This window comes from Rhinoderma darwinii, chromosome 4 (genome assembly GCF_050947455.1).
Source record: "Rhinoderma darwinii isolate aRhiDar2 chromosome 4, aRhiDar2.hap1, whole genome shotgun sequence".
NCBI classification, from domain to species: Eukaryota; Metazoa; Chordata; class Amphibia; order Anura; family Rhinodermatidae; genus Rhinoderma; species Rhinoderma darwinii.
The window spans coordinates 360,134,250-360,148,348 of record NC_134690.1 but is presented as its reverse complement, the minus strand read 5'-3'; the positions used below and the strand labels follow the sequence as shown (position 1 = coordinate 360,148,348).

Below are 14,099 nucleotides of genomic sequence, written 5' to 3'. Positions count from 1 at the left end.
CAAGAGTGAATCCATGCAGGATACTTACCTTCTCAGAAATTGCATGATCATAGAGATTAGAGATGAGCAGGGGTCAAAATACTCGCAAACACCAAAATTATCACCTGATTTTGGCAGGTTACATTGGTATCTGAACCTAATGCCCATAGAAAGGACAGAAAAATAGAGGGGAAGAAGACAGAAAAAGAGAAAAGAAGACAAGATATAGAGGGAGACAGAAGAAAGGAGTACACAACTTTTCTTCTGTTCTTTTTAATTCATTTAATTAACAAAAAGATGAAATTTGGACAAAAATTAGATTTTAGTACTAATGCAGGATGAAACGATTAAGGGACAGTGAACCTACAGTTGCTTCACAATATTTAGCGCCAGTTACTTGGCACTTGGCCACCGTGGGTTGGACCTTCCCTTGTGGTTTTCAAGGCATATGGTGTATATGAAAAGTGAAACATATCCTTGGACAACTTTGTAGGCAAAAGTACTTTCCATTGACCAAAAATTTTGCTAAATTTGTCAAAGAACGCAGGGAACTTTGCGCTAAATATGGCAAGGTTGACATTCACTACAATGGCAGGGAATTTTCAATCTTTATGTAAGACATCTGCTATTTAATCAATATGAAGCGAGCATGAAATGATTCATGTGTGCTATCAGAATGATAATGGGAGACATTATAAAGAAAGTTATTGCACTCAGTGAGTATGAAAATATTCACTGGAGATTCCTGAAGCTGATGTGTTCATGTCTGATCTATTGAGAATTATTATGGCTCTAAAGAAAAGTCTATATGGTATTACAGGAACCCTATTATTTTGGAAGGCTTGGATCCTCATTTCTATACACAATGATAGCCACACATGTTTTGAACTTATGCCAAATTGATAGGAGTTAATTAAATAATTAAATTAATGAAGTGGTAATATATTTTAATTGCTCTGTCTGGGATTACAACATGAACTGGAAATGAAAATTCAAAATATAATGGTCATGGTAACAACTGACATTGATGCATAGTCAAAGGCAACATTGGTAAGTGACTTCAGCAAACGCAGCTAACTAAATAACTAAAATAATTTTACTTCCAGTGGGCTCAATATTTAAGGGTGAGCTTTACATATGTGAAACAGAGGTCACCCACACCTGGTGTCTGCACTTGAATGTACCTTTCCTCCACAGTAGCTTCCTTTATCTGTTGATGTGGTTTTGTTCCTTCCATTTCTCGTATGCTCACAGCATAGATTTTAGTGGTGTAATCGATTGATTTCTCTCTTGCAACATCACTGTCATAACCTAAATCAAAATGAAAACATTCTCAACTAATACTTTAAATAGAAAGAGTAATTGTAAAAAAAAAGTAAAGAATTAAAGTGTGGTCTACAAAAAATGTAAATTAAAGGGGTTGTCCACTTAAATAGAAGGGTCCTTCGAAAATAAGCTGATCCCCAGCAATCAGCTGTAATCTGTGGTGGAACCCGGCAGCAAGTGTTAAATTTCGCCGGACTGCCACCACAGGAGCAGTTCAAGGGGTTTTCCAGCCACTAAAAATTGATGGCCTGTCCTAAGGATAGGCCATCAATAGCTGATGGGTCGGGGTCCGACTCCCGTTAGCCCCGCCGATCTGTTTTGAAGGGCCCCAGCGCTCATACGAGCGCTGCTTCCCCTTCATTCCGGTCATTTGCTCACACTGTGAATTGCCGGAACAGCAGTAGCGACGGTTCACAGTATTACAACCTTCTCCCATTGAAGTAAATGGGAGAAGGCTGTAATACTGTGAACCGCCGCTACGGCCGCGTCAGTGATTAAAAGTGTGAGCAAGTAAGGGAAATGAAGAGGAAGCAGCGCTGCGGCCCCTTCAAAACAGTATATTGGCTGGGGTCCCAGGAGTCTGAGCCCGACCCATCAGCTATTGATGGCCTATCCTGAGGATAAAGCCATCAATTTTTAGTGGCTGGAAAACCCCTTTAAGTATTAGTGTCTATTGAAATCAATGTGCTGTCCATGCAATGCACTGATATGACAGGTCCTCCAAGAGAGGGAGAGGTTCTTTGTAGTTGCTCTCCTCGCTGACTAATAGATGAGTGTCCTGTATGAGGGACCCCATCTATTAACTCAGAATTCTCTAATAATATTGAAAATTAGTTTTCAAAACCAGACATCTTCTCTAAATCAGTGTTTCAACTATTTACTTTCCCACCTCCATCCTCCTCTGCTTCAGTATCCGACTCTTCGCTGTCCACGGGTTTGCTCTCTAAGTTGCCAAATGCCTCTCGTGTCCAGATCATCAGTGCTGTATCTGCCCCACCTACAGTCAGCAGTGTTGAATCATCATATAACCATCTGACATTGGTTACATGAGCGCTATGGCCAATATATTTTTTAAATTTGGCATCACGACCCTGTAGTAGGAGACAAATACACCTTCATGCTGATTTCTCCAGTATCAACTGATAAATAAAGTTGGTATAATGCACCATACTAAATAGAGGAACGGTGAACTGCATTAAAAAAATGACCCAAAGGACCACAAACGTTGCCTTAAACTGTAATTGTTACGTAAAAATACTCAAAACAACCATCATGTGACTAGAGATTTTATTAAAGGGAATATCTCGTGAGAGATTAACCCGACATTTATGGCATATCCACACGACATGCCATAAATGTCTGAAAGATGCGGGTCCCACCTCTCTAGAACGGTGCTCCCTTCTACCTTTCGGGGGCCCGTTCTAGAGATAGGTGCTAGAGATGGGACCTGCATTGATCTGACATTTATGGCATATCCTGTGGATATGCCATAAATGTCCATGATGGGAAAACCCCTTTAAATCAAGTTGTATGTTAAACATATTTTTTTTCTTTAAATATGTGATGTATTTTCTATATTGCAATTTTCACACTGACCACTGAACCTCACAATAGACTGACACTTCCTGTTCTGTAGAGATCTCTTTTCAGCAGTCATCTCATTATCATCACAGTCAAGATTACAACGAAAGGTAACACCTCTATTATAAAGTTGTAGGCAGACAGCACAGTATCCACCATTGATGGTAAGTGATGGTCACAGCTCATCTCTTACCCCCTGTCTGCACAGTGACCTCTGCAGAGGTCACAGATCATGCTTAAAACACTCTCCCACAGAAGACAATGGGTCATCTACAGACTAATGTTTCCTATGGCCCATGTGGTTGCTGTAAAGCATATATCTGAAGTGTGTTAACAGTACAGAGGTACAGCTTAGGCAAGATGGCTGCCCATATAATCATGTACAGAAAATAAAATGAAAAAATATACAATCAGAAAGTAAAAAAAAAATATAAGAAAAAAAATATATGTTTCAGTATCTTGTTCTAATTAGTAAAAAAATTAAATCTAGGTGACACATTCCCTTTAAAATGTTTTTTTGGGGAACTCCTTTCAATCGTTCTCCATCTACCATACCCTTATGTGCTAAGGATATCTTGCACCTTTTTCTTTGATCTGTGCTTGTTTCCTGAGAAGCTCTTCTCATTGCATTTGGGCTTTTATTAGCCCTACTTGGATTCCTCCACAGTTCCCCACTCATCTTTCAGGGTATGTTCACACGCAGTGTTTTCAGGCGTAATTCGGGCGTTTTATGCCTCGAATTACGCCTGAAAAAACGGCTCCATTGCGCCTACAAACATCTGGCCATTGCTTGCAATGGAATTTACGATGTTCTGTTCCCACGAACCTTTATTTTACGCGTCGCTGTCAAAATACGGCGCGTAAAATGACGGCTCGTCAAAAGAAGTGCAGGACACTTCTTGGGATGTTTTTGGAGGCATTTGTCATTGACTCCATTGAAAAATAGCTATAAAAACGGTCGTAAAAAATACAGCGAAATACGCGAGTTGCTACAAAAACGTCTGAAAATCAGGAGCTGTTTTCGCCTGAAAACAGCTCCGTATTTTCAGACGTTTTTGGTCACTATGTGTGAACATACCCTCAAGGCTACATTCACACGACAGTGAAGAACAATGGCCATTAAAAACGGATCAACTGTTTTTTATGGCCATTTTTCATCAGTGTGTCACTAAATTTTCATCCATTTCCAGTCCGTCTGTCCGTTTTTAATGGCCGTTTGTCATCCGTTTGCCATCCGTTTTTCATGGGCGTTAAAAAAAAAAGGATGGATTTAATTTGTCAGGGGTTTTTTTTTGTCCCAAACCCTAAAAACACCACAGTGCCCATGTAGATTGTGCTACAATGTCCCTGTTGATATTGCCACAGTGCCCACTGTAAATAATGCCCACATAGTACCACAGTGCCCACATAGTGCCACTGTACCCATTGTAGATAGTGCCACAGTGCCCACATATAAAGTGCCAGTGCCCACATAGTACAACAGTGCCCACAAATAAAGTGAGATAGTGCCCACATATAAAGTGACAGTGCCCACATAGTGCAACAGTGCCCATTGTAGATAGTGCCACAGAGCCCACTTAGTGCCACAGTGCCCATGTAGACAGCACCTGCCTGTGTCCCCTGTAGATAATGCCACAGTTCCCATGTAGATAGCGCCACAGTATCCCCTGTAGATAGCGCCACACCCCCATATAGCACCCCTCTGTAGATAGCGCGACCCTGTAGATAGCACCCCCTTATAGATAGCCCCCCCTTGTAGATAGCCCCCCCTTGTAGATAGCACCCCCCCATGTAGATATCACCCCTTCCCCTGTAGATAGTGCCACTGTAGCTCACTGTAGGACCGGAATCCCTCTGGCCGGGGACTCCGCTCATAGACGGAGCCCCTGACGTCTCTGTCCATATATGGGCAGAGCGGGGTCTGGCCGCCAGTGATTCCGCTCTTACAGGGAGCAACAGCGGTGCTATCTACAGGGGATGGGGGGGGGGTTGCTATATTCAGGCAGGGGGGTGCTATCTACATGGAGGGGTGCTATCTACAAGACTGGAGTCCACGGCCAGAGATCTTGCGATGCTCTGGCTGGGGCTTCTATTGTTGAAAGCCCTGACTTAACTGTCCTTATATGGACAGTAATGTCAAGGGCTTCCCCGGGCTCAGCGCTCAAAGTAGCGCAATGTTTTTTGGGAGTCCTAGGCCAGGATCAGTTTTTTACCGGCCATTACAAGGATTGTTTCCTGAAAACGGGCGGTAAAAACTGATCCATTGACTTCTATGGAACCGTCTGGCTGTGAAAACGGCCAAAAATAGGACATGTCCTATTTTTTGACGCCCCCAATATATATGGGCCGTTAAAAAAACGGTAATGTGAATACACCTATAGAACTATATTGTTCTGAAAACGGCCATGAGATTTTCACTGTTGTGTGAATGTAGCCTTACCCTACCCCCCTTTTCTTTTGATTTTTTTTCTCTCCTACAGGTGGTGCCTTGCATATCATAACTATAGGAGTTACCCCACTCGTCGATTGTTTTAAGGACACTTTTTTCCTGTGTTTTGTTATGACCTTGTAATGTGAAAGATAAAAGATTTTACTGAAACGAGTTGTTGTGCTCATTTTAAGTGATAAATGTTAAACGAGGAAAGTTCTACATTCATGCATCCATGAAAAAGGTATGCATACATTAGATAAATACATACTGAATGTGTAAATATGTTCATATAACACATCCTGGCCAGCTGGATCCCCAAGATCTTTTAAAGTGATTGTATGAGAGGAGCAAAAAAAACAACAGCGCCACACTTGTCCTTTGGCTAACCTTGGTATTGCAGCTCAGCATTATTCACTTAAAAGACAATAAGGCCCTTTTCACACAAAAAAAACGACGTGTAAACGCATCAAAAACGTTAACATTTTTTGCAAATAGCGGTTTAAAGTACAGGTGTTTTGATGCGTTTTAACACGTTTTTGGACACGTTTTTGGGCGCGTAATTGGGACTCCCATTGACTAAGGTAATTAGGCTCGTTAAAGGCGTGTTTTTTACAATACAAGAATTGACCTGATGCTTCTTTTTTTACAAGACGCGTTTTTTAAACACGTGCGCATAAAACAAACCCATCGCATGCACTGCAATACGTTTTTCCATTGATGTCAATGGGAAGCTTAAAGCATGCGGTTTTTATGTGTTTTTGACGCGTAAAACGTGTCAAAATCGCGTCAAATAAACACCGTGTGGACAAGGCCTAAGAAGCAATACCAGACACAGCCCCTCTGCAAGAGTGGTGCTGTTTCAGAAGAAAAAAAAACAGACATTTTTCTGATCTCGTACAACCCTTTTAATAATGATACCAGGACCAGGACCAACTTATCTGACCATTGATTTTATTATTTATGTATATTTATGTATATTTACCTTTACTGGATAGGAAAAGAGTTTCACAAAGCCAAAATCATCTCCTGTAGCTAAAGATTTTCTGTCTTTGGTAAGAGAGGCAGCATTTACGTCAGTCACATCACTATGCGCAGGCCAGATTCCTTCACATGTTGTGCCAAGGACGCAGGTCCAGGAGTGCCATTCTATCCGTTCCATCTGCAACAATTCATTGTTTAGGTAACGAAAACAATAGACTAAAAAATGGCCCGGTTTCACACAGATGTTTTTCACAGCTTTCATTTAGGCCCTGTTCACACAGAGTTTTTAAATGGAATTTTGAGGCAGATTTTGATCTGCCTGTGCTCCGTTTGCCGCGTTTTTCGCCCGCGGCCATTGAACGCTGCGAAAAATGCTTTCTCTGCCTCCCATTGATGTCAATGGAAGGTCAGAGACATAAACGCAGGAAGATAGGGAAAATACGCCTCTGCCTCCTTTGTGTGAGCAGGGCCTTAGTGGTTTTTTTTCAGGGTAATAAACACTGTGGCCAGTGCCGACATACAATTGATTTTTTGCAGTTTATGTGGATTTTTTTTTTTTTACAAAAAAGCAGCAGTCTCTAGGTATCGCGTTTTTTTTCTAGCATTTTTCTCTAAAGGCTTCTCTAAGGAACTTCAAAAACACGCATGTACAAAATGACACTAAGTAAAAAAAAATGCCTCTAAAAACGCATTTAAAGACACTTGAAACACTTAAAGGGCAATTTATTAAGACCGATGTTTCATACACCAGTCTTAGGCTGGAATTTACACGATCATGTTCGGTCCATAAAGGACGGAACGTATTTCGGCCGCAAGTCCTGGACCGAACATACTGCAGCGAGCCGGGCTCCTAGCATCATAGTTATGTACGACGCTAGGAGTCCCTGCCTCTCCGTGGAACTACTGTCCCTGCAGTGGGACTTGCGGCCAAAATACGTTCCGTCCTTTACAGACCGAACATGCTCGTATGAATCCAGCCTTAATAGTAAATAAAAGTTGTAGTAAACTGCAATGCATTTATTAAGAGGCGAAAGCCTCTTCCGGCCCAACAACCGCGGCCATGCGCCATCAATGCCTATCCTCTTTTCCCGAAGCAACGCCCTCTTTTCACAAAAGTGGCGAGGGTGGCACAAAAAGAATAAAAGTCGCAATATGCACTGCAAATTGCAATTTTTCGGCCCTTGGGTGACTTTTCTACGTCTGGCGTAGAAGGGTTGATAGATTAGCCTCTTGGAGTTAATTTTTTTACATGTTTTTATAACGCAGAAAAAAAGTGGATGTGTGAAAGAAGCCTTATAGACAAATCTTGCACCACAACTTTGAAGAAATATCATTGCATTTCTAATATCTATACTAAAATATTCAATAAAATGGGTTCAGCTATTACCTCTGAGGATTTAATGACATATCTTTTTCCCCTTGGAGCTTCGAAAAATAATTGTTCTTTGGCACCTGTATTAACTTGCAGCAGTTTACCTTTTTTTTAAAAGAGAAAAAAATAATTGTCATTAAAAATATAAAATTATAAATTATCTAGATTTGGTTTCTAAATCTTGGGGAATATTAGACTCTGATTGAGGTTGACCTTTGAAACCCTAATACAGTATAACAGCTTTAATGAAAATTCTAATTATCGAAAATCCTGAGCCTAAACAGGGTTTTAGGGAATGGCCACATGTGGCGGAATTCTTCCGCAACTGTCCGCATCAATGCCGCACAGAATCTGCGTTGCAGATTCTGTTGCGGATCTGCCCAAAATGGGCAATAAATTGATGCGGACTAGCCGCTGCGTATTGAGGTGAAAGTACTTCCCTTCTCTCTATCAGTGCAGGATAGAGAGAAGGGACAGCACTTTCCCTAGTGAAAGTAAACGAATTTCATACTTACCGGCCGTTGTCTTGGTGACGCGTCCCTCTTTCGGCATCCAGCCCGACCTCTCTGGATGACGCGGCAGTCCATGTGACCGCTGCAGCCTGTGATTGGCTGCAGCCGTCACTTAGACTGATACGTCATCCTGGGAAACCGGACTGGAGGAAGAAGCAGGGAGTTCTCGGTAAGTATGAACTTCTATTTTTTTTACAGGTTGATGTATATTGTGATCGGTAGTCACTGTCCAGGGTGCTGAAACAGTTACTGCCGATCGCTTAACTCTTTCAGCACCCTGGACAGTGACTATTTACTGAGGTCGCCTAGCAACGCTCCCGTAATTACGGGTGCACACACGTAGTCACCCGTAATTATGGGTGCACACACGTAGTCACCCGTAATTACGGGAGCCCCATTGACTGCCTCAGTCTGGCTGTAGACCTAGAAATACATAGGTCCAGCCAGAATGAAGAAATGTCAAGTTAAAAAACCAATACGCTCCGCAGCACACATAACATCTACATTACATCTGCGGACTTCATTGCGGAACTTAGAATCTCCATGGAAGTCAATGGAGAAATTCCGCAATGAGTCCGCAAACAGTCCGCCACACCTCCGCAACAACCATTGTATGCTGCGGACACCAAATTCCGCACCGCGGCCTATGCTCTGCAGCGGAATTGTCCGCAACGTGCAAACGAACCCAACCACAAAGCTGTGGAAGGCAATGGAGAAACGGGTCCGCTGCGGATTTCCGCTATTCCGCTACGTGTGGCCATGCTCTTACACTGGGCAATTATCGGGCAGACCAGCGTTCATAGAATGCTCGTTGCCAGGGCTGCGATCAGCTGATGAACGAGCAAACACTCATCTGCTGGTCGTATCGTTTTAGAAAAATGAAATATTATCGTTGTCAGCAGCGCATCTCCCTGTGTAAACGGAGAAGCGCTGCCGACATGATAATAATTTATGGGGACAGGCGATCGGAGTAATGACCGCTCGTCCCCATCCATAGCTCCGTGTGACAGGAGCAAACGAGTGCCGATCAACAAGCTGTCTCCTTGATCGGCGCTCATTGCACCAGCTAAAAGTTAGGGATCCACCATGTGTTGTATGATGGGGTCTGTTTCATTTGGTACAGCCCTGTAGATGAAATCCATCTTGGTCATGGGGTTAATTATAATTAAAAAATTTAAATATTAGGAAAACCATGTGTGGTTGGTCAATCTGCATATCTGCCCCTGGGTATACTTAATTGAGCGGTGCCCTGGGGACTGGACTATTGTACCTCTTTTATGTACTCTGCTTGGTAGGTGGTATATCTGTCGCTGCTGAGGTCCACATCGTTATTTTTTTATTTCTGTTACTTATATAGCGCCAACATATTCCGCAATGCTGTACAAAGGTCCAAATTTACTGTCCCCATTGGGGCTCACAATCTAAGTTCCTTATCAGTATCGTTGTCTTTGCCTTTGATTGACTAGGTTTGTACTCTTGATCTTTTGGAATTTTCGTTTGTGTTTTTTTTTCCTGCTGATTTAATAGATGTTTCCTACAACTAGTCTAATTTTACTGTTTACTTTTTGTATTTGATTTAAGCTGTTTATACTTGTCAACTTGTTTGCTTTTGAATAAAGAAATATTAGGAAGATCAGAAAATAGACAAGGGTTTGTGGTAAGACAGAAATGTTGTGTGGATAGGGGTTAGTGCGGTGATTTGGAGTGGGGAGAGGAAAGGCCCTTTTGAAGTGGCCGATAAAGCGGCCGGTGCAGCGAGCACTGATCAACGAGACATCGTTGATCGACGCTCGTTTGCTCCTGTCACACAGAGTTATGGATGGGGACGAGCGGTCGTTATTCCAATCACTCGTCCCCACACATTAAGATCATGTCGGCAGCACGTCTCCCTGTTTACAACGACAACGATAATATTTAACTTTTTTAAAACGATACGACCAGCAGATGATCGAGCGTTTGCTCTTTCATCTGCTGATCGTTCCCCTACTTACACAGGGCAATTATTTTCAACGAGCGTTTTATGAACGCTCGTCTGCCCCATAATCTTCCAGTATAAAACCCACTTTATTGGTGATGCGGGACATGGTTATGGTTATACACATCTACATTTTTGCCCCATCTGACCAGTATTCTGATATTTTTCAATATCAGAATGATGGCTTATAGACGGGTATACATTACAAGATACCTGCAATGACAGGAATGCACAATCCGGCAGGAAATAATTCAGATTGTTGCAAACATCAGTTATGTGCTTTGCTGCATATCTCGTTTCCACGATAAGTAAATGTTCAGCTTTTTATTAGTTATATGACACAGAAAAATATAAATGTATCTGCTATAATAATTGTAATATCTTAGTACTTATTCAGACAAGCGTATTTCACGTCCGTGTGCTGTCCGGACCACACGGACCTATGCAATTCAATAGGGCTATTCGGACATGCGTTGGTTTTCACTCAGTGTGTGTCTGTTGCGTGAAACTCACTGCATGTCCTATCTTGGTGCGTTTGTGCGCACCACGCAGCCCATTGGAATCAATGGGTGCGTGAAAAAAAGTGACAGCACACAGACGACATCTATGTGCTGTCCATGTTTTTCACGCTCCAATTGCTAAAGAAATGAAGAGGGGAAAAAAACACCTCCATCAGTTTTTTTTGCTGACGTAAAAAACGCATGACATACGGGCGTAAAAAACGCAGACGTGCACCATACACAGATGCCACACGGAACTGCAATCCAAGAAAAACGCTGTGTGTTTTACGCGCGCAAAACGGACACATTCGTGTGAATCTTTTACACAGCCAGGTTTCCTGGACGTTAGTAACAAGCACTGATCATCAAGTTTAGGCTTCGTTCACATGTGCGTCAGGGCTCCGTCATGGCGTTCCGTCGGAGCTTTCCGTCAGAACGGAACCCTGACTGAAACAAATGGAAACTATATGTTTCCGTTTGCATCACCATTGATTTCAATGGTGACGGATCCGGTGCAAATGGTTTCCGTTCTGACGGAAAGCTCAGACGGAACGCCAGAACGGAGCCCTGACGCAGATGTGAACAAAGCCTTAGCTTGTTGATCGGTACTCGTTTCTCCATTTACATGGAACACATGATCTCAAGTATGGGGATGAACGATCGTTACTACAATAGTTTGTCCTCATACATTTTGCATCTTGTCAGCAGCACATCCACTGTTTACACATGGAAATGTGCTGCCAACAAGCGACCACTTTCTTCGCTACATAAAAGAGGTGATCGGCCGATGAACAAGTGTTTTTACCCGTTTATCGCTGCCCTGTTTACACAGGGCAATGATTAGCCACAAGCGTTCCTACGAGTTTGTTTGCCAGATCATTGGCCTTTACTCATATCAAAAAATATTGATGATCTCCTTTTCCTGTCTTATTGTTATAATAGGTACTAGTACAGGTACAGGTCCTGTAATTTAGCCACATTTATTTGTTCTTATAATCACTGATCAGCAAATGACAGCATATCCTAGCAATATGCCGCCACTTGCTAAAACTGGACAACTCCTTTAAAACCATGACAATACCACATACTTAAAGAGTAACCGTCACTTAAATTTTTTGCCCATAAATCAATAGTACAAGCTGTGCTAAGAAACTTTGTAATATATCTTATTCCAAAAAAATGCCTCTTTACTTATCAGCCCCCCCTTTCCCCGACTCCTGCACTGATCATTCACTCTGAATTAACTGGTAAAATTTTCTTCAGTAAGGGTCCTATTAGAGACCGCTATTGAGACAGCTCGTTAATCGGCAATCATTTGCTCCTTTGACACGTAGCAATGATTGCTTATGTGTAGGGATGAGCGCTCGTTACTTTGATCGCTCGTCCCCGTACATGTGCTGCCGACGATGATTTTTAATGCTGCAAAAAAGAGCAGATCAGCTGATGAACGAGCGTTTTCTCATTCATCGGCTGATCGTTGCCCCGTTTACACAGGGCAATGATCGGGAACAAGCGTTTATATGAACATTCGTTTGCTCAGTCATTGGCCCATGTAATAGAGCCTTAAGGCAGAGATGAAGAGGAGTTATCAGCTCACTGAGTTTCTAGTGAGGCACCTTTCACAATGCATTTTAGCTCTAAGTTTAATGTGTATGTCGGGAAAGCTCCCGACATACATGTTAAACGTGACCTTAGTGTTTCATTATACCGACAGAGGCCAAAAGAGTGATTTTTTGGCCTCTATCAAGCGGCATACCGTTTTTTGCTAGATATAATAGCGTAGTCAACTACGTTATTCTATCCAGAGGCATCCAGTAAAAAACTATGTTTAACAGATGCCATAATAGCTTATTATGGGTGACCGATGCCACTGTTTCGCATCCATCAAAGGCCTCCGTTAAACGTATGCGTCTAGAGGCTCCAGTGACATCACTGCCTATATATGGTCAGTTGTCCCATTCCCCGGAGTGGAAGGCTGCTGTGACTTCCCCTTTGTTGGTTCCCCCACTTCCTCTCCTCCTCTTTCTACTGAGCTACAGCATAGCTGAACTACCCGAAATAGAAGCTAGGTATGTGGAGGTGCCGCGGCTTCCCTCCTATATCACCGGCAGTCTTTGTCACGCTAGAAGCCGGTGTCCCCACATCGGGATGCAGAGAGCTTTCCCTCTCTAAATTCATATGTGAGGACTCTGGCTGCTGGCGCGAAGAAGGCTGCTGGTCAGACAAGAGGGGTATGCGGCACCTGCACATACCAAGCTCATGTGCTTACGTAGTTTAGCTATGCTGCCTGCGGTCAGAGCATCAGGAGTCAGAGAGGGGAAGCTTTCTGAATACCGATGTGGGGACTCTGGCGGGGAGCGGAATCTAATCTTTTCTCTGTGTGCGGTGTATGGGAGACATCATAGCAGCCAGTCTATTCCTCCCCTGGTGCTAAGTGCAGGGACAAATGACAATTAGAAATAGAGTCTACAGAGGTGGAGAACTGCTTATAAATGCAGAATACAAGTCATGTAATGGCCAGAAATAGCGTTATTCCTCATGTACACACACATGACAGCTTATACTGAAAAGTCTCTTGAAACTAAATACTCTTTAAAACTAATTGCAAACAGTGCCCTTTAGATTACTAAGATATGAGAGAAAATAATAATAATAATAATGATAATAATAATAAAAATTTAATTTAAACACTTTCAGTGCATTTTTTTTAACAATGTATCAAATATTGCAATGACATTTTACCTCTAGAGTCCCAGTCAATGTGGGTTATGTAGCTGGAAGCTCCTTTGCATATACCAACTCTCTTGCTTGAAAGTACATTATAGATATCAACAAAATTATCATGAGAGGCCACAGCAAGATATTTTCCAGCATCTGCAAAAGATAAAAATATTAAATTATAATACAATATCTCTTCACTGCATAGACATCATATTCCTGAAATGATGGTTGGTTCCCAATAAAAAAATACCCATGATAAAAAAGAAACCATTCATCTAAGTGAAGCATAACTGCACTGCTCTCAGAAAATCAAACCACAGCAACTGAAAAACTATAACTCAGCCATTGCCGGACAGTTAAATGTTCGCCACATTTACTACCTAATAGAAAATTATGCTGAAAATAATGATTTTCACTTGGGAGTAGAACCACATTTAATGAAAATTCCAATTTAGCTAATTGTGCTGTTCCTAAATAACAATATGGCAGATGTCGTTCATGTATTCTTTATATCAGTATAACAATACTGTACAATGCAACCTCATCTGATAATTTTGTAATTTTCCTGTCAAGCAAAACTATTAGAATTAATGGTCTTAATTTTATGTGGTTAGGTGATAAGTGGTGTATGAGGGAAACCCTGTAAAGTGATATCACAAGATGTTTGATCCGGTGATAGAAAAAGTTAAAAGAATTTTACTGAATATTGAACTCCTCCTTC

General features: G+C 42.0%; 1 protein-coding gene across 3 annotated transcripts in view; it reads right to left on the bottom strand.

The window, feature by feature from the left end:
* EML6 (EMAP like 6) overlaps positions 1-14,099 on the bottom strand; it is a 199,109-nt gene that overhangs the window by 60,612 nt on the left and 124,398 nt on the right. For all 3 annotated transcript variants that reach the window (XM_075863018.1, XM_075863019.1, XM_075863020.1), the window contains exons 23-27: positions 13,400-13,531; positions 7,686-7,774; positions 6,300-6,476; positions 2,195-2,396; positions 1,164-1,290 (exon numbers count right to left, since the gene is read on the bottom strand). In XM_075863018.1, the coding sequence (XP_075719133.1) occupies positions 1,164-1,290; positions 2,195-2,396; positions 6,300-6,476; positions 7,686-7,774; positions 13,400-13,531 (727 nt within the window). The remainder of the gene's footprint in view (positions 1-1,163; positions 1,291-2,194; positions 2,397-6,299; positions 6,477-7,685; positions 7,775-13,399; positions 13,532-14,099) is intronic.